Source organism: Rhea americana, unplaced genomic scaffold, assembly GCF_003343005.1.
Source record: "Rhea americana isolate MKP2758 unplaced genomic scaffold, rheAme1 scaffold_33, whole genome shotgun sequence".
NCBI lineage: Eukaryota > Metazoa > Chordata > Aves > Rheiformes > Rheidae > Rhea > Rhea americana.
This window is the reverse complement of record NW_028186457.1, coordinates 5,340,837-5,368,725: the sequence shown is the minus strand read 5'-3', so window position 1 is coordinate 5,368,725 and position 27,889 is coordinate 5,340,837. Positions and strand designations below refer to the sequence as shown.

The following is a 27,889-nucleotide window of genomic DNA, read 5'->3' as shown; positions in this document are numbered from 1 at the left end:
GCTCAAAGATTTTTGGTAACATGCTGGGCTCACATGTTTCTCATTTCCACAAACAAATCTTCTTCATTGCATGGGCAACCTATACCTAGGTATACATTAGGAACAATAAGCACTAATTCAAATGACAAAAAGTGTGAGATCCATGTTCTTCGAACACTACTCTTTTGGTTGTACCTTTTTAAAAAAAAAAAAAAAAAAAAAGTCTAGTGAAATGGAGGGCTTGAGGAATGAATTGGGTACAGTTGCAAGAGCAGAAAACTTTGACAGTTTGAACTATCAAAAAGCAGAGACAAGCATAAATTTCTGCTCTAAATATTCAATGTTTGTTTTTTTGCCCAGTTAAAATTATTCAACCTTCAGTATTCAGTGAAGATGAAGCAGTCAGAGCTGTGTTACCACCTTCACCCTAGAAAGCTAAACAGGAATTAGCAGACAAGTCCTACAAACACCACCACCCTCCTAACAGAGATCCTACATTTTCTCTGAAATGTTTTGATTTGAGAATAAACACAGAAAATACACTTCAGATTCTGCAGCACTATTTCTAAGTCAAGCCATTTGATGGCCATTCCAATTATTTTGTTGCTTCTAAAGTTCTTCCCAAGATGGTTACCCCAAGTGATATCTGTGTAACCATAAAACATGTCTCCCTCCATCCTCCAAATAATTTACATAAAATAGATACTGATCAGTATCCATTTATTGGCATGCAGTGGCAATTTGATAGCGCAGTTACTAAAACCAAGAGGAAGGAAAAGAGCTTCAAATATCCTCCAAAACATTGAGGTTTGCAGCTTAAGCTTTTTTACTCCCTTAGAAAATTTAAAACACAGCCAGCATTCTTTTGACGCTACCCATTTTCACACATCCTCCTCTTGAATAACACATTTATATCATATGAACATATCCTCCTCTTTCAGTATCATTCATGTCAGAATTATTTTTTTAATGCAAAGAAAAACAACTCCCAAACTTTCAGTTCTTCCATGCTCTCATTATATTTCTCAGAATGCCAATGCATTTGCTTTCTTCCTGACATTTTTTTCTCTCTTAAGAATGTCATACTCTTATCCTAATCTATGTTGTGTCATCTTGGCATCTCCCACAGCAGGTTTTCTGGAGTTATTTAAGGCTATTCATGTAAAAGCTATTCCAATATCTGTAGAATAAAATAAAAGGGAAAGTGGTCATTTTGCAAGGACATTATATAGCTACATCATGGATTGCAAAGAAGGACTGAATGCACTGTTCTAAAATAACACTTGCCCACTACTCAAAATCTTTGGGTATTTGAACCTTTTCTTCACTGTAGATACTTCTGGGGATAAAGACTTTTAACCAACGTGAAAGAGATCTCCCGCAGCACATTTATCTTCTGTAACTCAAGCTATGGGACAGGCGTGCATGCGCGGTTGCTGCTCTGTGTCAGACTGCCTGCGATGGGGGCTCCTACACTGTCACCCTGCCTAGCCTCCGGATTAAGGAAGCCAATCAGGAGAAGGGGGGCATGACACTGACGTACTTGGAGTGGCACCAAACTATACCATGTCATTTTGTCCCTGTGTTCAACAGTAGTCAACACTGGCTAAGTGTTAAAGTCACCTGAAAGATGCATCTTAAGTGTCAGCTCCACTTTTCATGATTCCAGCCGCTAGGTGTTTGTTTTACAATTTTGCAATTGGAAATAGAAAAAGCAATGTGCTGCCTGTCACAGCATCCATTGGTGAATCCGTGTTGTTTTCTATCATATCAGCCTTTATGACAGGACATCAGCACCAGCCACTCTGTTCAGAYATTCTGCTAGAATATGAATTGGCTTTTTTGTTTTTTCAGAAACCTACTTAAAGCTACCGGAATCCATAAGACAGCCTACTTCAGAGGGCAGCGCTGTCTAAGTCAGTCAGCATTTTCAGATCAATTTGACAGGGCCTATTAATATCAGGCATACTTTGAGCAGCTTTCTGACTGGATGATGATACCATGTGAGAATTTAATTTAAAAAAAAAAGAAAAGAAAAAAGGATGCACAAGAACCCTATTATGAACTTTCAGACTTGCTTACATAGCCCCATAAAAATATAAAAAGCATGTAACTGGTAAGAGCATCTAATTACTTTAGAAGTAAAATCACTACAGGATTTCTTAATGTGAAATTTTGAAATGACTCATCAACTATTTGCTTGTATTATTTTTTTTCCTCATAGAAATCAGCAGCATAATCTGAAATAGGAGGAAAAACCACGTTTACTTTACTCAAGAAACTGAGAWAGGGCATAGTACTTTTCCTAATGGAAATTCAAACTAAACTTGTCACAGAGTGTGATAGACTGTTAAAAGAATCGGGCTTAGATCCCAAACCATGACTAATCTGTCGCCTCCCACTGCAGGCTGAGAGAGTTGATATTAGGAGATAACCAGAGATCAGGTACTCTTCTGTCAGAAGCAGGAATCCTTCAAGTCAGGAGAAAGAACAACATTCCTAAGCAACTCCCAGAAAAACAGCTTTTGGAGGATAGTTTTTACAGAAAGCAAACCGTGAAGAGAGGGATGCACTAAGGTTTCCATTTGACCCTAAGAAGATGGGGAATACAACTCTGCAAGGAGCAGTCCATGAAGATGACTGCTCAATGACCTGAAGGCACAAAAGAGTGTGCAAGTTACAGCATATGAAACTCATTTGGTAGCAAAGGGAAAAAGGTCAATGACTTTAATGGTGAAGTTATGCTAAGCAGCTTTATTTTGAAGTAATAAAACTGAAGCCTGCAATGAAAAACGGGAAATGATGACAACCTTAAGTCTCAAGAGTGTTTTTTGGTGTATGGTTGGGTAAAGTCAGCCCAYGAGCCCACATACATCCTAAATATATGCACCCAATTTTCAACCAGAAGGTAAGGCTCCAACAAGTCACRATTTCCTAGCACTTATCAGCTGATTACATTCAGTCTATACCATTATGTCAAAAGAAAGACTCTCTGTGCCAAGAATTATGAAGTCTAGATTAGGCAAGCAACAGAGCTTAGAAGTCTAATGAATCAGATGATGGATTTCTCTTGAAGCACAGCAGATATCATTTTCTTTTACAAATATATCCTTGCCTGATAGATTGTTGCTGAAAGGTTCCCCAAGATAAGTGATTTTAATGATGAACTGTTGACTGTTTCAGGTACYGAGGAATGAAGAAGTGCCTTTGATAAGGAGTAGCATGGAAGAATGCACAATAATCAGAGGGAAAGGAGATAAAATGATCTCTTTGACTGTATTTTGAAAATCCTCTTGGATCTCACAAACACTATATACTATGTTCATTATTTAATTGTTCAGTTTCTTTATTAAGTTTTGTTGATTGTGGATGGTAAGCCAGTTTTACCATTTACCTCCTGACTTTACCAGTATCTCAGATACAGGACTTTGAACAAGCAATCTCTTAGTTGCAAAGCTCCCAAATGGAGTACTGTCAAAAGAAATTTTGTATTTCACAAGCAGAGTCAGGTGTTGTCTGGATTTTTATTTGACAGCAACATTTTTACAACATAGCCCTCAGGCAGGGTCTCACCACACACCAGCTTGGGTGTGTAACAGGATTACTGTGTGCAGTAAGTGTCCTTATGGGAATTGCTGGATTTTTTTAATATCCTGAGTATGTCACATTGCAGACTAAACCAACCAGCTGTACTCACACCTTTTTCCAACCATTAGCCTGCTCCAGGAAGAACACACATGAGTAAGCATTTTGTCTCACACTTCTGAACCATACAGAACTATTTAGTCACCAAAACTGAAACAAAATCTTCCAAAAACACCAGAAAAACCCATGAGAATAGGGGATGAGCTGCTTTTTCTGGTCCTAAATACACTTTTAGAAAGCACAGGACACAATAGATCTCTAATAACTAAATGCATAAAGGTCTGCATTTATCCTATCAAGTTTTAAGTAAGCTCATTTTACGCAGACTTAGCTTCCACTACTGAATCACACTAGAAACAAATGCAGTAACAGTTTGGAGCTACCCAGTGAAGTCAACCAGACTATGCATCATGACAGCAGTTCTCTTATGCTCCAAGAAGTTTATCTATGCAGTATTAGGTCCAGGGCACAGGCCTTCACAATTATTCAGCACCAAGATTCCCATTACACCAGCCATTCTATAAATGCTGGGGAAAAGACTGCATCTTACCAAAAGAGCTTATAATCTAAATGGACAMAAGAAAAGTAAGCTGTAAAGTGGAAAATGTCATCTTATTTTAAAACATCAACAATTTTGAAGAAAACTAATTGGAGAACTTGTCCAGAAACACATCTGGACACATCTCTCCTATCCCCACCTTACATTTTAGCATACAGTTAATGAGATTTAATGGGTCATATAATGGTTTCAGATACTTCATTTCCTTCTCCCACTGCCAAATGAGAGCAGTTGGATACTCCTTTGAATGATAGGTAGAACCCAAATTCATTTCAATGTAAYGAGCACCGAAGAAAGCAGCTTATTAGTTAGTTATGCCCAGTGTTAACAAATTATCTCACATCTAGCAGCATGCACACTTTTAACAATCTTGCATGAGCTGATATAACAAAAAAGTGTAAGAAAAGCTGTGCTAACAGGATGACTACAGCAGTGTTGCTGCTAAAGGACTCTAGCATGAAGGCTTGCGATATACTCTGAATACTTAATGTCTATGCTTTTTAGCAGTCAGTATCCTTTTATGTGTCTGCATTAATATTTAATTTGATTTTGTTTAAAAGCACTGCAAGCTAACTTGCTTGTTCTATGAGAAGATTAAAGTACACTTGTTTTTGTTTACTTAGGTGCTGAACTGCTTTGAACTGGAAACCCAATGAGAACCTACCTTAAGAGTCTACAAAAACTCCTCCTGTAGCTAAGCCGTTGACTAGCTGCAGCCACGCTGGGAGGGAATGGAGGGCGTGAGGGGAAGTAGGCCAACGCTGCAGAAAATATCAAGGACACCATTCCAAATTCTAAACAAGAAGGCAAAGAAAAACAAAACAGAGAATGGACGTTAGTATTGAAAAACTTCTTTCAGCACAGTATGGTTATCAGCTAGCCTCCTATACGCAAATTCTATCCCAAGTGCTTTACTCTTTCGATTAGCAGAACTCCAACTTGAAGGAGTATTTTTTCTTTTTCCCCCTCCCATCCATTTCTCCCYGGTAAGATTTCAAACTGAGATGGAGAATCAGAGAGATGGAGAAATACTGGCAGTCCCTTCCACAAACAGGAGTTGCAGAGTAAAGGCTCACATATTAATGGTTGAGGAACTAAGTGAAACAAAAGGAAAGCTGTCAGGAAGAGGAGATGGAGACTGATGTGGTCTGCAAGTCAGACTGGAGTGAATCCATTTGCAGATTTACAGAAAACTGCATATGAATATTTGGTTGCATTTCCTTATGACAGAAGTAATAYGATGCAGGTAACGGTATGCTGGAGATTTTGAACAGACAGGGACTGGGGAAGCCCCAGGGCATGAAATTGCAATTATTCAGCACACAAGTGCAAGAAGATGAAGGTAAACAAAAGGCAGCATTTTGGGCACAAACAGCACTAAATGGCAGTAGAACATAAAAGGAAAACTGCAGRACCAACCATGTCTAAGGAATAGAGAGAATGTAAGTAAGAGGGAGAGAAAAGAAAAGAATACAGGTGTTTGCAGATGCTCCTCTTGTTGAGTAGCAGGTATTCTAGATCTTCAAAAAAATTCAGAGTAGAAGTTTGGACACACAGCTGCAAAGTGATGAGCACTTCACAGAAAATGCTCACTAAGCCCTGTGATCAGACATTCTGAGGGAAAACAACTCTACCCAGAGTTGGTCTAGTTTGTTTTACAGGTCTTTTACAATGTACATGGTGTTCTCCACTGTCCTCAATCCAAATATTTTTCCTATGCCCTTTGAAAACAAGATTTTATTGCTGGAAACAAAAATGTATAGTTGAAGTATGTTATCTTAAAAGGAATCTGTGATCTTATTACAGAGGAGTGTTCACCAACACCACAAATAAATTCCAGCAGAGCTGGATACTCAGTTGCTTTCATTCTTTTTTCTTTTCTTTTTTAATAAATCAATATGAATGTGGCAGCTCTTCTGCTAAACCTGAAGAAAATAAATTCAGGAAAGTGAAAAGTAAATAATACTCAGTCTGAATGAACCGGTTGTAGATGGGGAAGAGAATTTTTTTTTTTTCTATTTGGTAAAAATATCTATATGGAATCTCTTATACAGAAAAAAAGTMTACACTAAATTTCATTTGATGGCTTACTGGAAATGTGACAATGCCATTCTCCACAATCAAATACTAAATGATTCACTTTGAACTATCTGGTGTCTTTTTTTCCTACTGCAGTCTAATTACAGGTTTTGCAGGTCAAGGACACTTTAACTAGACCTTYTTCTCACTACAACAAATCCTCTGTGTTCCAGAAATAGATTAATTTCTATCTTCCTACACATTATTGCTTTTGAGAACAGGAGCAGTGAATAAAGAAATGACTATAGCTGATCATCCCACATCTAAAAGAGGTGAAGCTCCATCATTGATAGAGAGTCTCCATCATTGTAAGATGACATTGGACAGGGAARTAAAGTTTGCCAAAAGCTATTTAGTCCTTTCTGCTGCATTTTGGTCAACATACAGCCTGCAAGTCTAATAGTTTCCCAGTGCTGTACTTCCTAGGCTTAAATACACACACCTCACAGRATTCTTTGAAACCTATTTAAAACCAAAGCTGTTCCCTCTATTAAGGAAGAAAGGTCTTTAGTGCCATGTTAGCTTTGTGTATCATAACTGTTTGTCCCAAGTCTAGGTACTCCCAAATACACTCGATTTCTCAGATAGTGCATTGCTTCTTCATGAGGAAGCCCACATTCTTTGTCATCACCATCATTTATTGCACCTGACCAGATAGGGATAAATATAATCCCAAGACAAGTTTAGAGTGTAAAAKAGGAGTGAAAAGTAGTCCTAGTAAAAGATAAAATGTAAGAAATAAGTCAATATTGAGACTAAGGGAGTTTTAGTCACAAAAGACCTCTTGCACAGAAGCTGACCATCCATTTCTTAAAGACGTTCAACAGATGCAGCAAAATATTTGGAAATGGGCAAGTCGGCATAAAAGAAGGTGTGAAAACACCACACTGAGATAGACAGCAGTATACATCTTCTGCTGACRACTGAATCTGAAATGCTACATGAAAACAATCTGGGCACCACGCCACAATGACCTGTGAACATCAATAAGGACAGATGCCTCCATGTTACCTTAGGAAGCCTGCACCCTGCTGCTTGAATAAGCCCKAAATAGAAAAGGGAGAGGTTTACAATCAAGAGATACAAGCCTCCTTGACGCAAGTTCTTTTTCCTTTTGAAAGGCTATTCATAAGTCTAAAACAAACAAACAAAATCCAGCAAACAAAAAAGTTCTCCAAATAACCACAACCTCCCCAAAACTAACAAGCAAAATGTTTGTAGACAAAAAGTCTGTCCTGAGCTGCAAGGGGGAAAAGGAGGGAACTCTACACATATATATATTTAATAGTGATTTTATATTATAGTTTAGGAAAGCWCAAGGCTCAAAGCTCTGGCTGGAGTCCAGAATAATTCAAGCTTACTTATGAAATTCAGCTAATACAACTCCATCTTGATTTGCTACATCGCTACTACCCCAGATGTGAACCAGAGTATGTAGAGATAAAGACAGAGGTTGTGATAATTCAGCTGAGTTCATAGTCCACATTTGAGAAAAAAGGAACAGTAATTTACTAAAACAGATGAGACAGGAGGTATCAGAGCAATTCTGGAATGAGTTTATCTGCAATTGCTTCATAGTCATGCAATGGTTAATTAATGGTTAAGTAAGTCCTTGTAAAATTGACAAACTCATGGCATGCTACTGATCCCAAATTAACAATTCACATTATACAGTATTTCAAAAGTCAACATTTGGCATTAGATAAGTAGCCTTTAAAAGTATTTCACACAACAGCAACAAGGTCCATCATAACCAGAACACACGTAAGAATACAAAGGGCTTATCCTGTGAAACTTGTCTTACCATAGCATTTTAAATGAAAAGTCATATCAAGCCTGGCTATACTCGCTAAAGAAATAAGGAATGGGGACACTTGGGCTCAACTCCTAGTTTTSCCAAATTCTATTACATCTTTACTAGATTATTTTAAGTCATTTTGAGTTCCATTTTCTGTCCATCTAATTAACAGGATAAGTGATACTCTATCATACCTGTTTAAGTGTTTTGTGGTCTGCAGGTGAACAGAGCAGTACAACTGCTCCTCACCTACGACAAGACAGATTTTCTTCCACCTCTTGATTCTGCCTGGCATAAGAGTATAAGAGAGAGAGGAAGACACTGGGGAACTTACTACTAAAGCTCTCCAGGAAAGAGACTTAGGTGAGATAGAACAGAAGTCCTGCAGAGGATGGGAGGCAACCTCCTCTTGTGACTGTTCCAATAAACTTAAAACCAGTTACAGGTTTTGCCATCATAGTTATAATTCTGTGAAGCCCAGTAACACTCAGACATGAGCTCCTTTCCATGGCATGAACAGCGAAAGAAGTTGTAGCTCCTGAGACTATTTACCCTATGTGACACATCACTAACACAGCAAGTGCAGCTGCACAACAACCCCTGCCCCAGCTATGTATTTAAAAGCGCCCTGAAGAGTTAAAACTACAGATGCCCCACAAAACACATTTCCTAGGAAACTAAACAACTGTTACACAATGATTTTACATTGGGAACAGCAATTCCAAACAGGTTTAAGGGATGCACTKTTCCCAAACCCTTGCCAGCTCAGAAAAGGAGAAAGTCTGTTGCCTGCTGCTGAGTTCCCCACAAACCCTTGCCAAGACATGGACAGGCAAAACACACCTGTGAGTCTCTGGTGGCAAGTGAGATCCACCCTAGCTTCTGAAGCAAATATTCACAAAAGCCTCCCCAGAGGAGGGCAGAAGTGAAAGTAACGGCCAGTGGCAGACTGCAGATAGGAGCAGCAGCATTTACAGTGCTACTAGACTCACAAAGAAGTGGGTTTGGGCACAAAACTATTTCCCTTAGGTCACTGAACACTTATCTCTATCCGGAAAATTTGGAGGAGGGCTAAAGCGCTTTTCTAATTATTAGATTTCTGCTCCTCTTACCCACTGCTCCTCAGGACAAAGACTGACTTGTCTTCACTTTTCCTTCTTTCACATTGACCATTTTGATCTGCCATGAAATCTTTAGTATCTAACATTATATTTATCTCTGAAAAAGGCCTAAACAAAGCCAAATTTCCTTGTTTCAATACTCCAGTAAGAAGTAAATTACTTAAAAAGGAATAGTCAAATACCTGCTTCAACAGTGATCCAACTTCTACTACATTTTCTTTGAAGTAAGGTAATAATGGCCCTCATCCAATAAGAGTATTAACTTGATGAAGTTTCCATAAGAATAATGGCCAGGAAGAAATGATCACAAAAAGCCAACTGAATCCCATAAATTTGAACATAAACTACACAGTATATATACTTTAAGTCTTCTGGAATGCTTAAGGCTGACTCCTGGCTGAATTTCACAGGCTAGAATTAAGAAAAAACCCCAAACTGCACAATGCCAAATGTGTCACTGACATGACATGGTAAAGTTCAGTTGCTCTTCATGCTATAGAAATTTATATCTACTAAGAATCATATCCCAGACTCTTAAACCAGTCAGGCAACTCATTTGCTTGAAAGCTTGCTCCTGAACGTGGCTAATTTAATTTTAAGTAACACACAGAACTAGAGAAATCATTGCAAGAAAAAAAAGAAAAAGGAAAAAAAAAAAAAGTTTTGTTAGGTAAATCTTACATCAGGATTTTTTCCACTAAAGTCATCACTTCACCAAAACTGCTCAGTGTATAAGAATTATGTGATTTCTGTTAAAAAAGAAAATCTATGGAGTTTTAATTCCAATGCCAGATTCCGAAATATTAATCATCTAATCACATTTGAAAGGTACATGCAAGTCATAAACGCAGGCTGATTGAATGTAAAAATGAATTTAATGCTGCAAGACTATTGGATTTCCATCCCCAATTCCCATCCTCACAGAAACAGACACAAAGGAAAACACAACCTGGCATGAATACATTTATTAGGAAAATTCAGGAAGTGGCAGTTTGGAAGCTCTGGGAAAGCATAAGCCCTCCTAGAAGATGTTTCTCCCAAGATCCCCTGATTCAAACACCTGAACTACTCCATTTGGAATCACTCAGTGCAAAAGGCCATTTTAAAGTCTCATCTACACAAAAGAGGACAAAAAATAATTCTTCTCACAGTGAAATGGTAAAATGTACTATTTTCCATCAGTCAGTAGATGTTTTCTTTGCAGACCAGCCACTAGAGGGCAGTGGTTCACAAGTACCAACAAACACATCAGTGACTCAATTTCTTTAGGCGTTGTTGTTTTAAACCATACCTGCATACAGTACAGCCTCAATGCGGTCCTTGATGTGCTCCGTGTTGCTTTTGGACCCCAGGAGGAGATGGGATGTTCCATTAGGAGAAGGAACGACGAGGGGTCCCACCAGGAACGCCCCAGCAGCACCCAGGTAATTGAGCAGCGACGCGATGGCTGTTGCCGTGGCACGTTCATCCGGCGAAAACCACGTAGTGGAAAGAAATGGTGCAGCGTTCATCACCGTTGGCCCTGCCAAGCCATTTAACAGCTGTCCTCCGTGAATCAGTCTGCAATACAGAACATAAAATCAAAGCCATTTGGATGATTATTTTTATTTATTTACTTAAGGTGCTGGGCAAGATGCGATGAGATGAAATAATTGCACAAAAGCACCAAAAGTCCCAAGCAAATAAATTCTCTCTACACTAAAGGAAGCCCAATTAGACCAATTTAGAGAGCCCAGGGCTTCATTCTCATTTCCTCACAGAAATGGAAGAGCCAATGTTCTGCTCAAAGAAGGAAAAGGAAGAAGGAATTAAAGAGACTTTCTTTGTAGAAGAAGGTATCATGACAGCATATAAAAGGACAGAAGGCTTTAGCAGCAGGAAAGCTCTAAAACTACAAACATCCAAAACCTGACCCCTTCTGTGCCTGCATAAATCCCAACAGAAGATTTATAACTCATTACAGCAGATCCAAAACTGAAACACTTCAGTAAAATACTCTGCATATTTTTTCACTGCATTCTTTATTTTTATGTGCACCCTCAGACAAGCTTGATGTGCCTACAGATGAGCAGGCGGGCTGTCGAGGGCTCCAAGAGAATAGTCGTCTTCAGCAATCTGGCTATGTTCAACACGCTGCTGAAAGAGCTGAGCAAAGCCAGTTTTTCCTTGTTTTTCACACTCATTGAAATTTAACAGATGAGACTGGTGACAAAACAGATACCAGTTCCAAGCGTTGAAGTCTCTAAAAACTTTTATTTAATATTAGCGCAACGAGCTAATACATAAAGAACTTTCTGCAGGCTCTTCTAAACGTGGAATTCAGCCAGAAGTCTTCGACTCTGACTTTTGCAAAAGTGATCAGCCTTGAAAGGCAAAAGCATTTTGGCATTTATACAGGAACCTCATGTCAGAAAAAGCAGCTACCAAGTCAACCAAAATACTGTACCTCTCCAAAGTAGATCATCCATTGTGCAATAACATAGTGGCAGATGCTATTTTAAAATGGATGGGGGAGGGAGGAAAGAACTCTGTTTTTCTAAGCGTAGCATGGACTCTGTTATTGCTGCAAGACTGGAGTTACCAGACATAAAAAGCTATGGCCTGCAAATGGGGAAACATAAGCTAGCACTTAGGCAATGTTTCAAGCCACAAATGGCTAAATAATATACAGTGTGGCAGGATTTTCTTTTTTTCCCTCCTCAAAGCACACTGAGGAAAAAATATACAAGAGAAAAGCTGACAGACTGCTTATCAAATTAACAAGCCAGCTTGCAATAAGAATATATGCTACCAATTCTCAGCTGATCAGAAATTATTTTTTAAGACAATTTGTAAGAAAAATCAAATTTCATCTATCATCTGAAGGAAACACTTTCCTACCTAGAAAGAAAGTAGTATCCACTCTTAAAAATATGGAAATATATTTTTTCTAAAGTTCACATAGCAAAGAGAGATTTCATTGCTATGTGTTCATGATGTGCTTTAGGTGGACTATCAGAAGCTAACTACAGTCAAGTCTTGCTAATTCTCATTAAACTGGGGCCTCCAATAAAATAAAATGGACTAGGTCTAAATAAATAAAAATCACTATCAAAATAATGTGCCAATATATTTTTTTGTAGCTATAAAATGTGAACTAATCACTTAAGGTTATTCTCCAATCCACTGTAATTTGGACAAACTAAGGTATCCTTGTGTACTTTGGTATTTTCATTCTACTTATCTCAGTGTAACAAACTATTCTCCTCTCTACCCTAAACTGTTTCAAGGTATTTGCAGAGCTATTCTGCATTCCAAGAAACAGCTGCATTTCAGTGCAAGTTAACTACTGCACATATAAAGATTTTATTTCAATAGTTCCTTTTGCTCCAGAGAGAATTTAATGCTTGAATTGTGAATGCTAGGAAAACTGCACTACTACAAAATAATGCCATACTAACACCTCTGATCAGTTATACCGCTATGATAATATTGTTCTATGTTTTGTTTAAAAAAAAACAAAGTTCATAAATTGAGAGAGTTATACATACTCTTTTCATGTAGTTACACTTCAGGTTTGAATTACTTCTAATCAAATCCCACCATTCAAATAACGCTCTGTAATTGACCTCTGTACTGGAGGGAGACAAATATTTTAATTTTACCGTGCAGATCCAAAGGGGAAAAAACAGAAAAGCAATGGAGAATTCCCCTCCCCCCCCCCTTTTTTTTTTTGGTCTCTGTGTAGGATTCTTCTGTCGATGTTCCCGTCTGCTCTCTTTCCTGCCCTCGCCAGTCTGGTATGCTGTCTGTTCTGACTGATTTGCCTTTCTATCTGCATTTCTGGCATCTATCAAACTTGACATTATCATGCAGGGAAGAGCATCTCCCACCTTCCTATGGCTTAGTTTTTCAAATCTAACTTACTGAGGTTAATAAACACTATTTTCAGAATAAATTGCCACTGGCATACAGACTCTCTCAAACATCTCTGCATACAATCATAGTCTTAATCTTACTTTATATCCTATTCCAGTATTGGCTTGAATCAAGCTGAGAAAAAGATTATTTGCTGTGCTGTTCAACATATCCTTAACACATCTCTCTAGAGAGATGGGAAAGAGTTATTCAAAATGTGATTCAGTGCATTTAGTAATCTACTACTCTGGGAGACATATGTAGTAGCTGCTACAGTGCATTTAGTAATCTACTACTCTGGGAGACATATGTAGTAGCTGCTACAGCTGACAGAGAGAAATACGAACACAACATTACTGGTGCCTTTCCGCCGTTTGTTACCATGTCTTCTCATCGCGGAACTAGATTGCAGTCTAACAGCCAACAGGACTCTTCTCTAAAAATTGCTCCAACATTAGAAACATTTGTTTCCGTTATTTCCTCATTTTCTTCTTGCTTCTACCACCCAAAAGGAGCAAAGAGCAATTACATTTTTTTCCCCCCAACAATTGCAGTTTGATTCTGTACAACAAGATATGTCTCCTCTGAAAACAGGACTATTGAGGCAACTTTAGCTCAGGACTAAACCCAGAGAGAAGAATATTTTTAAGACCTATTACATTAATAGTGTGGTTTTGATCTATTCTTTATCCACCTTGTTCTGTTTTCCTATGCATTATTTACATAAAAAGAATTAGATGGCGATTGGGTATCAAAAATTTAGTAAACTAAGATCAAATAACAGAATATGTCAGAGTGGAAGGCTTTTAATCACAATCATGAAAAACAAACTTAGGAAAAAAATTACATCAAAAATTCATCCCTGACTTACAAAATAATTGACTACTATCTACCTTTTATCAGGAGCAAGTGAACATCTACACAAAACAGCTTATCTGTTACTATCTCAGGAGGTAGGTCAGAGACTCATTACAAGAAGAAAAAAAGTTTTTTTGTAAACATGACCCTGGGCTTATGAATTTGTGTATTCTGCTAGATTTGTAACTTGTAACTGAACATACAAGCTCTTTACAAAAACTGCATGATTTTGAGGACTAGCACTAAATGCTAATGCTAAGTATAAAATATCATAGTATCATAGCATTAAAAAAATCAATATAGATATACCCCCACACGTATGTATATAGATTTATATCAAACGTACACACACACACACACTCTCACACAGAAGAAATGATCATATTCCTGGACTGGCCTCTGAGTTGGGAAAAAAAGGGGGGAGGTTAAATCATATGCAACCATAGAAATTAGAGAAGGAATAGTCTTGTTGAACCATAATTGCCTTCTTTTTCAAATTTTTGAAAGTTAAAATTTAAATAACTCAAATTATATGGTTTCCATCACTTCCCCCAGAGAATATTTTATATGCGAGTGTTATGAAGTAACCTGGTTATACTTGTTTTACTCACTCCCTGCTGTTACACTTGCAGTATCATAACAAGCAAGTAACAACAACAAAAAAAGCATGCAAAGCTGTAAATGCTGAAATTACAATATCACTGAAAGAACTGAGTATTAAAGAGAGTGAGATTATACAGGAAAAAGGCTTTAGTGATTGACGATAATATTCTACAGTTACGATTGGAAAGAGCTTCCATTTACAGTCTGCTTTACTTATCTATTTTTCCCAGTATGGGCTGAAACTTTTCATGCATGGTTGCAGTCCCATAAAGGAACTGGATTTGTTGAGCTATTCAAAAGCTACGTGTTACATAAACACTTTCCCTATGTAAAAAGGGCAGACATTTAATATTCCTAGAGCAGTATGTCTCATGCCTAGACTCAAGAGCATTTTACAAGAAGAATCTTACTAGTTTCCTTTCTCAGGTGGTGAAAAAAAGGCAGTGGTAGAAGAAACAAGGATTTACCCAAGAAGTGACCTTTAACACAACTGATTTAAACCATAATACTAGTAAGAAAAGTCTCCAAAATGCAGTTAAGATATGCTAATTGAGCCTTCTTCGGGAAGGCGAGGAATCGAGAATTCACATGAGCATTTTAATACTAATTTGCGGAGTGGAAATAGTGTTTTCACCATTTCTTTGTCAGGTAAGACACTGGAGGAGAGAGGCAGTCCGCCCCAACGTGCAGCTCTGACTCTCTAAATACAGATCTTCTCTGTCAGGTTCTGATGAGCTTCTGGTCAACTGGGAAATTAGGTCTGTTTAGGTCCTAGAAGGGAGAAGAGCTCATCAAGAGCCTTGTGGAGACAGGCTTTTTGTTCTGTTTTGCTTTGKTTTTTTTTCAAACCTTTTACCATGCTTTTTTTATGAGCTGTCACGAGAACTGATGGCTTGGTCATTTTAGTCATTACTTGAACTTCTATACAGATGCTACAAAAAAAAATAGTAATCCAAAATTTGCCACTGTCCGGCAAACTGCAAGACACAAGGAAGTGACCGACAGAGCTTGTCTGCGGCTACAGGAAGACAGTGCTGTAGCAGGCATCTTATGATGGAAAAATTTAGCAGATTATTTGTTGATCCTTACAATTAACTTGAAAGGGGATTTTGCATAAAGCAGTTCACATTTTACAGAAATGGATGGCTGATTTTTCCTTCACATGTTTTCAACGAGTGAAATGTTTTGCCAAGAACTGAATTGTTCAGGTCATGTTAATTTGGAAAACAAGTCAGTTTACACAGCGATTAGCGCACTGCAGGAACCACTGGAAGCAAACGAAAGCAAGTCTTCTGCTGGAAGACTCAGAGCACTTTTCAAGTACTATTGGATTTAGCCTTATTACATGGCAACACAGTAAGGAAGTACTTCCCACTCCAGGGCATCTAAACTGATGCATGATGTAACTTGCTTGCCCAGGAAAAGGAATATGGAAACACATGGACTTAACTACATAATACACTAGAAAATTTATAAATATCTACAGATATCTATCCAAGAGATCTTGGAGGGAACGGGTACCAGTTTTGTAAAGAAGTAATCAAGTTATGAAAATGACAGAGCTTGTCCTTTAGACTCATAATAAAAATAAAGACAACAGAAGAAGCCGAAGTGGAACATTTTAATGCACTTTTTAAGGCAAAGGCCAAACTAAGAAGGTCAAATTCATGATTTATAGCAGCTCATTGCCATGTGGTATACAGGAGAACCTCATACTAAATCCTGTCCTTGTTATAACCCAAAGACAGTGCAAGAAGGATCTATGTCTAGAAAAGAACTGAGAAGAAATATACCTCTGGAAAAAGCAATGAATTCATCTATTAAAAATAATTTTCTGAAAGATGAATTTCAAGGAAATGCACTTTCTTTCAATATTTTCATTAAATGGTGTATATCTATTAAATGATATTTATATTACAAAAGCTTTATGGCTTCTGGATATTCATGGATTTAGGCCATTAGCATTTTTTAGCTTGTTTTTGATGCATGCAATCATTGATATGTGGAATAATTTAAAGCTGTTTTTCCCCATCAGTAAGAAAAATTATTACAAGCAGAAAGCCTGAGTCACTGTGTGGTACATTATCTCCAGCAATAAAGTAAAAAAAAAGAAAAAAGAAAACTTTTACAAACATACTGTCTACCATTTTCATCAGGAACTCATCTCACATTTCACTTACTGTAGCTACCATGACCTCCTCAAAAATCTATCATACTAAAGGAGCACACTTTGAAATAACTGGCATCAGAGCACAGCATCTCTCACAGATATTACATCTTCACATCCCTTCCCTCACAGTTGAGGAAAACAGCAAACAAATCTGCAATATGCTGAAGAGCAGAGAGTTTTGGTTTTAAGTTTAAAATAATTGAAAAACACAGTTTCTCTGAAACTGTTATTACCGAGAGTCTGCTGAGAGAGAGCCAAGAATTTGCAATGAAAGAAATTGCAATCTTGGGGTGAGATGCTGACGTCTGTCACACAAACTGACGGGGRAATGGGACAGCACCAGGGCACAGCGAGACCCCTGACATTACGGTGACAGTCACTTGCATCCTCACATCACCGCGCAACGTTACTGAACCATCATCACAGCTATCATATGTTTGACAGTGTTTTTTTAGTTAAAGTTTATCCAAGTTTGAAAGACGAGGGCATAAAAATTCAAATCCCTTTTGGTATTTTTAAGAGTTTTTTCTTCCTTAAAGTCAACCCATTTCACAAACCCGTTATGAAAAGACAAAATCTTTACAGCAACACTTAATTCATCAAACATGAACAGACCTCAAATAAACCAAACTGCTGTACACATAAAGCAAACAATTACATTATGGACTAACGAAGTAAAACATATTGAAGCAGCTTCTCAAGGAATGGCAACGGGAATGCCTGCCAGTCTGCTATCAGGACTGCCCTGTGCTGAGAAGTGTCATAGAAATTATTTAGTACAGGATAGGTACTAAGTAGGATTTTTTGGTGGAGGGTTGGGAGGGGGGTAAAATAGTAGCAAAAGACATGCAACAAATTAAGGAATACTAAGGGATGAATAAAACGCAGGTAAGTGCTCCTGCATAACTTTTGTCAGGATCAGTGAAAGAGCAAGAGGATATTTTGATTACAATGCAGCAACTCTGATATTAGGTCAATCAGCATGAATTCTTCTTTACAAACAGAAATTACCCAACAGAGTAAGAGTCACTAGACATGACTAAGGCAAAGAGCTCAAAATGATTTAAAAAATTTAAGTTTTTTACAGTTGAGGGTAATGCCCGCTGTTATTATGAGCAAGTGCTGAAAATCCCCCAAAATACATAAATTTCTTTCTTTATATTATAAGTTTATCCTAGCTGAGGCCTTGTAGAAATACTGTGCATTAAATATTACTGCAACATCAAGCCCCTTCCGGGATTTCAGAAGCTCCTTTCAAACACCTACTGAATTAACCACTCCAAAACTGTTCACAGCCTTTTAGTCTCTGTAATTTGCTAACTCAGCAGTTCTGCTAATTCAGCAATTACTACCAGCCCTGGGCCCAGCTGATGACATCCTGAATGCCAGAGCAGAAAGCTTGCACAAGAGCAAGAGGAAAGAGTATTTGTCACCCAAATTGTCAAGCCGCCTACTGCTTCCACTAGAGTTGTTTCAGTTGAAGGAGAAGCTGATGTGGCTGCCACCTAAATGCAAGTGCTGATTAGTGTCTGTCCTTGTATCACATGAAACAACTCGTGCAATGACAGGCAGCACCACTGGGTAACCAGAAGGACACTTAACCACCCACTGAATTCATTGCTATGTTGGAAAGCAGGACAAAAATCACCATCACTTAGGAACAGCTTACAAGATCACTCTCTTAAAATAGCAACTTTGGAGCATAAGTTTAAGAAAACTTCATAAAGGTCAATCTGGTGTAGGTAATAAAAACAAGCTAAACTGTTAAGCTACAGGGCTTAAGAGATTAAACATTCCCCTTGAGAATTTACCTGGGAATGACTTGTCTCTTCCCCTCCCCCCAACTTATCTCTTCTAATGATAATAATCATTAGCCAAACCAGGCATTAACCAGACTGAGCCTTCCCCCAGCACTGTAACCACAGCACAAACCAGCAAGTGCCATTAGCACCAGGCAAGTGCTGCATCTCAAAATCTTCTTCATACGCTTACTGAACTACATCATAAAAGCAGTTAAGTTTATTCATCCTTTTACTCCCAGAACCATGCTTTGGATTAAACAGCTTTTTCATTTCTCTTCCACAGAGAGTTAGGGAGTGCACAACATGCATCATGCTCTTTTATTTATTTATATATATACATTTTTTTATAGCCAGACTCTCCTACCATCCTTATTCATAAACAGCTCTTTTTATTCCCTGAACATTTTAATCACTGTTCTCCACAGTTTTTCCAGTTAGGGGTATTCTCTCAAGCACAGATGACCATAACTGCATTCATTGTCGCCAGGGAGTATGACTGCCCTAAYATTTCCTTTCTCTACTGGAATTACCTCTGATGCTCCCTTTGGCATTTTTTATGCATCACATGGTGTCTCATGGTCATTCCAGGATGAGAAAATAAAAATAATGAGATGAACCCAGGTCATCATATTTTACGTCACAACCACAGATGTTAGATATTCTTTAAGCCTTCAGGGATGAAAAAGGAACATGTGGAACTATTAAAGAATATGTTCAACTATAATATCGGCAATAATACCAGAATAAAATATTTAATATAAATCGGGTTACAACTAGCTAATAGAAATAAAACGGACTAAAGAGGTAGTAAGAGAACATTAACAAATATAATAAAGGGAAAAAAACAACATCAACTTATCTAGGAGTAAGCAAAAAATTAAAAATCCTTAGAAGCGGTATTATGAAAGAAAAAGCCCTAATACAGTAACTACCGATCACCAGTGTTTCCCCATAAGAGATTATATATAAGACAACTGTCAGTGAATACTGCTCCAGCTTCCACCATCATATTCTAACTTGTTGGCTTTGCAACAAATGTTTTAAATTAAACTTTCTAACAAGCAGTGCCTCTTGCTGGCATGAGAAATCTAGTGTAAAGGCCAAACCTTACCAACTCACAGCATACAAAGTCCTAATAAATTGCTTAACTACTGTATTCTATACCAATGACAAATTAGGTTATATCCTTTACTTCCATGTCTTTAATTATCCTGTCTTTGAAATATTTTTAAAAAGTCTTACATCATATGATCAGACTTAAATGCTACAGACTTGGATCTATGGACCGATTTCATCATTTCTTTCTCTTCTTTCTTACTTAATACAACTCACTGGCAGATCTAATACAGCCTTTTGACTAGATTTGCTATTTTACAATCATATGGGAGTCCTAAGTTGTCCTGTAAAACTATTCCTAAACATGGAATACAAGATAAATGTAATGCACTATGTGGGGGGCAAAAAACAATCCTAATTTTGCCTATAAAAAGATGGCCTCCTAAGTAACTGTTAACATTCAGGATGTAAAATATTGAAACAGAGTTCAACGAAAATATTCAATCGGTGCTCAGCTGTAATCAAAAGGAAAGAAAACGAAAAGAGTGAGAAGACGATATGCTACAGGATAAGGCTATGGAGCACTCACAGTTTGAATAACATTTATAATCTGGTCCCTACAGCTTAAAAAGCACAGGAACTGAAAAAGCCTATGGGAACACCATCAAACATAATCAATGTAGGAACGGGTTTCCATATGAAGAATGACTGATTAAATTGCAACCTGGGAGTCTGGAAGGACACTACGCCAGGGAAATGACAGAGGTGTATAAAACCTTGAGTGACTTGGAGAACACGAACAGATTGCTTATTGTTTCTTCCAGGCAGTGGGCATGAAATTAAATTTGCAGGTGACAGATTTACAAAAAACAAAAGGACTTGGCTCTTCACACAGCACAGCTTCAAGTAGAGGAAACTCCCTGATGCTGCAGAGACTGTAAGTTTTACAGATCTTTGCAGTCACAGTTCAGACCCAACAAGAGCTAGTAAACATGAAGATGCTACTACCTCTGATCACAAATCTCTTAACCACAAGCTAAGGCTAAAAGTGTATTCTGGGGAAGTATCAGGGTACATTTGCTCTGATGTTACTTTTTCCCTAGGCATGCATTACCGGCCAGCACATGGGGCAAGAGGTGAATACTTCATTTGTTTCACCTGCTGCCAGTGAGAGGCATCTGCCTCTCACTAAGGCACCCTTCAGATTCACACAAAGCAGCTGCTAGCCAAAGCAGAACGTGTCCTTCTTGCAACCAGACCACATCATGCCATTGGCCCAGGCCAAAACAGCTTTTAGGGGCCAGCACAGGCCAGCACACATGAATGCAAGTGTCTGAAGTGGCAACTTCAGCTCATTCCCTGAATTCAACTCATTCACGTCAGCAAGTGAGCTTTCTTGTCCCAATCACGCCCAGCACCTGCACAACTTGGGRGACCTAGAGATGCAGCCAAAAAGTGATAGCAATGTTCCTGCAATGTCCAGCAAAGAAAAGATGGTACAAGCTTAGAAATATTACAATTTGATACAATCTTTTATGTCCTGTATGTTTTACATTAACTATGAATTTAATAACTAGGTGTGAACAATGAGGTGTATAGAGGCTTTCATAACATTTAGGAAGGTTTAGGTTTTTCAGTTTTCTTTATTAGAAATCAAATTCACTATCACATGTCACTGGCGCTTACTTGACAAGCTCAGATACATGTGGTAGATGAGAAAAATTCTCTTTCACCCAACTTCCTTAACTGTATGATACCATATTGTATATTAGCTTCACAGGTTAGTGGGCTGGGGAGGAAAGCAGGTCAATGAGAGCATACATGCAAGTAAAAAGGTGCTTTATTAATCAATAAGTCCATGTACAGGTTGGCCTTTAATCTCATGTAAATCCATACTCCCACATTTTTGCTATACACTCCCATTTTAGCCTTTATCGATTTCTTTTTCAATTCTGACATGGATTCCCAGTCTAAAAAATTTATTAAGCTCTGTTTTAAGTCACACTGGTAGAGATTGGGAAGATCATCCTAAAAAACAGCTGCTTCACAGATACGCTCAAATGTACAACCCAAATTCTTTATAAACATATACATGGGTATCAAATGAACTGAAAGCAGGGTTGAGGTTTTTGTTTAAACATGACTTGAAGAACTGGAGTTAGTCTTAGTCAGCAGCTATATGACAGAGCTGAAGAAATAATTACAGACTGGAACAGAGGCTAAGAATGCATATTAAATATACTACAGGTCTGTGTGTGATAAGGAGTATAAAGCAGCTAGGATTAAATGTCAGTCTTAACAGAGATTGCCTATCAGCGCAATCTCAAAACAGAAGAAATGTACTTTAGTATCCATCCTCACCKTTGAATTACAAGAGCTTATTTGAGCTTTTCTACAAAGTAGAACTCAAACTGACAAACCTCATGAACATTAAGCATCTTAACACTTACATAATTTCCCACGGAAATCCTTCAATATATTACTACAGATTATCCCAGGGACTGAAGGAATACATTACAAAACATGCAAAAGCATTTGAAATAATTCTAGTTACACTGACTTCAGAAATACTTGAAAATTTGCTTCTGTGTGATCTTGCCCATCTGACYGGCTGATTAGTGTTCAAATAGTCATATTAATGCAGATACACATTCAGAATACACTTATAGTTTAGGGCTCAGCCTGTTGTTTCTAACAYAGAAAGCAGAAATACTTCTTTCAAAAATATTATTTTATTTTGTACCGAACTTCATGTAACTGATGCAAATTAACATTCAGTCCTAGCCCTCGAAACAGTGCAGTTTACCTGGTATAACATTGCCCTGTATGTGCAATTATTGACGATGTCTCAGGAAATCTTCACTAAAAAGCATACCTCTGCTTCACACAGCTATAATTAATTCTCTATAGATTTTCTTAATTGAACCATGTAAAATATCAAATTATTTCCTCAGGTAGAGCTGCACCTCTTGAAAGTCTTCCTGKTTTTTTTAGAGCACAGGAAGTTAAGAATTCTATCAATTTCAGCTGGAGAAAATGTTTTTTATCAGCATGAATAAATAAAATAAGTAATCTTCTCTATCACGATTTTGCTCAGGCTCTTTTTTTTTTTGTCTCTATAGTTTTCAGCAAAAGGTATCATATTTCGTATATTTCAGACATTATACAGTCCTCAGTCTTTCTTTCTCCAGTTAAAGGTGTCTTTGAATGTTTCTCTTTAAACTTTTATTTCTCCCTTCTCCTAGGTCTCTTCAGTGCAGTTACACTGGAAGATCTTGTTTAAAGGCAAACCAGACTACCTGGAAACTCTTTCCCATTCCCAAAATGCTACCTCACATCTAAATCTCTTTTTGAGGATTTCTTCTCTGCTTTTTCAGTTTTAATCCTCACCTTGGTACAGCCTAAGGCAGCAAAGGTCTTTCAGTATAAATCAGGCTAAATCAGAAAGGCTACATAAGACCCCACATTTCACTGCATTTAGACTACCTGTGTCATTTCAAAAATACATATATTTAAGCTATGATTGTTCAAAAGTATCAGACTGGATATAAAGCATCCTTTAGCATCTTTAAAACAGGGCACAAAACAAGGATAGCTCTTCCATGACACCTTAATGGTTAGTTTCCACCTTAAATAAAAAGGATCGTTGTGAACAGTAGCATAATATGGTTAGTTCAACCTTCTCACTCACAAAGTCCTAGAACGACGCTCTGAATCGGGCAACACTGTTAGCAACTAACATCTCTAACAGGGGACCCTTGGGCTTTCTTATGTACTCACTTAGCATCCAAGAACTGAAATTATATCTWTCCCCTCCCCCTCCTGCCACTACCCCGCGTGCAGTTCACTAAGCTACGCATTGCATTTCACACTAAATATTTTGCTTCTTTAAGTTAAAGACTTCCAAGCTGATTTTCAGTGTAAGTAATCCTAAAGGATGAGGGGGGAGGAAATAAATAAATAAATAAAAGCTTGCTGAAGTAATACAAAAAAGTATCTGGAAGCTGACTAGACTTCAAGGGGAAGATTATAACCTTTTTTTTTAGGTACAAGATTATAACCTTTTTCACTGTCATCTTCTCCTGAAGAATTCACAGCAAGTACTTTTAATCCTACAGCAAAACCAATGGTACTGCTACCATTATGGAAAGTGGAAAGTGGAGAAAAACTCCATGAAACAGACAACTGATTTTCTTAAAAAAAAAAAAAAAAAAAAAAAAAAAAAAAAAAAAAAAAAAAAGACTTGTAAACCAAACTCTCTTTAGACACAAGCAAAAACTCTTTCAAAATAAGTCTTTCTGTTAGTGCTTACACATTACAGAAGCATTACTAGTAAGGAACTAGTACTGCTACTGTTTTTGAAGGAGCAGAAACATATAATAATAATCTTGCATTCCTCCTACCTGCTGGTGTAATTATGAGACTAAATAAAGTTAAGTGAACAACAACTCATCCACAGTCCCTGACTTTAAGACTAGAATCTGACTCCTACGCTTACTGTGGACTCCCATAGGTTCAGGAGATGTTGATGGGACAATTGACTTGAATGGACTGAATTTTTAAGGAGTCTGCTCTCTATTACTGACTCTTAAATTGTGCACATGCAAAAGATATGTTTCTACCACCAAGATAGTACAGTATTACTTTGGAATTTCAACTGGAATAGGCCATATGAAAAGCATCATTTTGTATAAATTCATCTGTCTCACTGTACAATCTCATATATCCGATATGAGAAACATGAGCTAATTATTTAACATTTGCATACAAATTACATATTTGGGGGTTTTGTGGAATGGTTCCCTGTGTGATCTTGGGCCAGTTCTGAACCTCTCTAAATCTCTATTTCCTTGTTTGCAAAACAGATTATTATTAGTTATGCATGATGGGGTGAGGCTCAATTAACTCATATTTATAAAAAGCTTTGGGATCTTCAGATACTATGCAGAAGAAGGACTAGAAAAATTAATTTAAAAAGCAAAGAAGCATTTAAGCCACTTCCATGCAGCAAGTGTTCTGTGTGTCAGCTTCACACAGAAAAACCTGTAGGAACATTATTTTGCAGCAGCAGCAAAAGATTACACTAAGAGCAAATATAAAATATGTATATTAAAAATAACTTATCCACTTACTTCTTCCTTATTTCTAGGTCTGAAACTGGAACACATCTTAGGCCAGCTCCCAATACCATCAGGGATGACGTTAATAACACAGTTACTCTCAGACCTAAAATGAAAAAACAACAGTATTTCACACACTAAGTCAGCAATACTGCAAAAAATGTAGTCTAAATACATACATTTACATGCAGTCTCACATAGTTATGCATCTCAAATCAAAACCACTTCATTACTGATATGAATTACAAGTATGTAATGAAAGCCCATGTTACTTTCTGTACTTCCATTCCAGGACTATGAAGGCTTACACTTGGCACACTGCTGCATCCTTGGAACTGAAAAGTGATAGAAGTATCATCAAAAGGTACCATGTTTCCTTCAGACCCAGAAGTGTCAGGGAGTACGCTCCAATGTGCTATGTGAATTCTAGTTAGAGCCAAAGAACTGGATCTGCACATTTTTTCTCCAAACACTTAATYAGTGCACGTACAGTACTGTTACCAATTTCTTTTGTGATGCAGACACACATTTCATCCTGAAGAAGTAACTATTTATTCAGTGGAAAAAAATGCAAGTAATTTTGGTAGGCTTTGCAATTAAGACCAAATTTTTTGCTGCGCTCAGCTCAAGTYGTCAGAGGTTGTAAGCACAGTACATCAGAAAAAAAGCTGCAATTGACCAAATCCTTGAAAATGCTTCTCCCCCCACACTGTAACTCTGAACCAAGAAGCACTTAGATCAGAAACAACCTTGTTTCAGTGCTGTAATTCCATTTACCAGCAAGTTTACTTGCTGCTAAGGTGTTTCCATCTCCAGGAGGTGGAGAGAAAACAGTGACAACTGAGGGGCTTAACCTCCGGAGTCTTACAAAAGAAGTACATGAAATATATACAATTAAAAAGCACTGCTATAATCTGCTTCTCAAGAGTCGTAAAACTTGACAGAAATCCACAAATGCTGAAAATAAAAAGCCTTCAGAATTCTTAGCAGAACATAATGAAACAATTAAAGAACAACAAATACAAAGTGGTATCTCTAACATTTACATGAAACTGCAGTAACTACCCAAAACAGCCAGTTGTCCTTTTACTGACTATGTTAATCCACTTAACAAACAAGCAAAAAATCTGTTTCCCTTCAAATTGCCAAATTTCTGAGAAGCGCTCCCTGGATGTTAATGACTCCCTGTAATTAGAACATTTCTAGCAGTCACATCAAGCATTTTGTTCTCATATGATCTTCACRAGAGATTTCATAGCACGCATTTTATCAAACTGTCATTTTAGAGGAAGGCATATCAATTTGTTGTTTGTTGCAACAGCTCCTGGGGGACCTCAGTCACAGATAAGGGACTCATCGCACCGGCCACTGCACGCACCAGCCCAAGGACGGTTGCTTCCTCAGTCAACCAAGCTCAGGATAGTCAGAACAAAAAACAAACATAGTTAYGGCTACGGGTTTTCTGAACTGAAGTGCGACTCCTCTGCTCTAGGCACTGCTGGCAGAAAAGCAGCGCGCACTCCTGGGGTCACCTCACCTCCCTAATGCCCCAGAGAARCACCATCACCCCAGAAGATCTGTTTGCTTACAGGACTTCCAACGCCTGCTCAGGCTTGCTCATCGACTCTGCATTCAACCAGCACATACTGCTGTTAAACTGGACTTTCAAGTGTCTGTGTTCAAACAGCCTTAACTCAAATGCTCATATTGTGGCTGAAAATCCTGTTTTCGTTCATGTTTTCCGTGCAGTTGTGTGAGCTTTTACGGCACGCTTCAACCTGTGCTGCCCAAATGTCTCACAAAACACTAAGAAGTACGTTAGGGGGTGGTAATAATTTCTATTGGGATTGCATATGCAATGTTTGCTTTGTCCTTTTCTCCCTTGAAATGATTTTTTGTTAGCATTGCTTTACAATAAGAATTTGTACGTAATTAGAATTAGAATTTTATYGGTGGAAAGTCCAATACAGGTCTTCTAACTGAAAAATCTGAAGTCTTTCATTTGGAAGTGCTGCTGCAATGTTTCCAGGAAGCTGTAATCTATGTCCTCACTTTCTTACTCTTCCTGCAGACCTGATGCTCTCTGAATTACATTTCACAAAATATGTCATGTTCTGCCTTTTAGGCGATAAAAGGAAAAGAAGAGACAACATGGAAATTCCTGGCCCTGTGACATACCAGGAGACACAGTTCAGGTATAAACCCAGGGCACAGAAGTAAACTAGTGTCACAGGAACATTTAACATTAAATCACCACAGCACACTTGAGAAGAATTTCCATTTCAAAAACTCCAATTTGATTTTTTAAAAACTTTTAAATCAATAAAAAGTTTTAATTTAAATCTCCATAACGTTTCATTAAAACAGTGAAAAAAATAATGTCAAAATTTTCCACCAGCCCTAATTCTAGGCTTAYCTTTAATGTCAACCTTAAAAGCTAGGTAATTTTAAAATAATCACTGAGAGCCTTACAGTCAAGATACTATATTCAATCGTTCCAAGCATTCTTTGAAGTCTTCATCTTGAAGGCTATAAACTGTAAAGTGCCACCTTCAAGTGTTTTGATTGCACAGATGATTCCTTGGCCTTTTGTTTCATCTTAACACGCAAACACACCTAAAAATTCTTTTGGTTAAATCAGCATGTTGAAAACMATGACATCAAAGCGAATGAGGAAAAGGCTGCTGGACAAGACGACAAATCACAAATTAGACATCATCTTCCTTGCTAATTCCATGACTTATTTCTACCCTCTGAGCACCGCCCCTTTTCTTTTTACTTTAGATTCAGAGAGTTGAAAAGTATCTTCCTTTCCATCTGTGTTAGAAAGCAGTATGTCTTTAATAATGATTATTTTATAATTAAAATATTTTTGCTTTGAACTTTGTAGTGGCTGTTAAACCGAATTAGAAATCTTGTATTACACAAAAAAAGTACAAAATAGTGTTTCAGAACAGTGTTATGTATCATGGGGCCAATAAACAAGAGTTAGCAACAAAGCCTGAAAAAAAAAAAAGCATATGAACATTGCAAGAAATTATTCCCCTATTTTAAAAGCAATAGGCACAGCCAGGATTTTGAATAGACCTCATCACCATTACTAGTTTTAAATGCAACTGCTAATTGATGGGAAGGGGGCACTATATTTAAAAACAGAACAAAAAACAAACAAACAAACCACCCCACCCATCTTCCAGCTTTT

At 37.7% G+C, this 27,889-nt stretch overlaps 1 protein-coding gene across 1 annotated transcript in view; it reads right to left on the bottom strand.

Moving 5' to 3' along the window:
- SLC49A4 (solute carrier family 49 member 4) overlaps positions 1 to 27,889 on the bottom strand; it is a gene marked incomplete at its 5' end in the record, with an annotated part of 68,695 nt that overhangs the window by 25,817 nt on the left and 14,989 nt on the right. Inside the window, 3 exons of the mRNA XM_085311056.1 lie at positions 4,848 to 4,977; positions 10,473 to 10,741; positions 24,700 to 24,793. Coding sequence (XP_085167182.1) covers positions 4,848 to 4,977; positions 10,473 to 10,741; positions 24,700 to 24,793 — 493 coding nt within the window. The remainder of the gene's footprint in view (positions 1 to 4,847; positions 4,978 to 10,472; positions 10,742 to 24,699; positions 24,794 to 27,889) is intronic.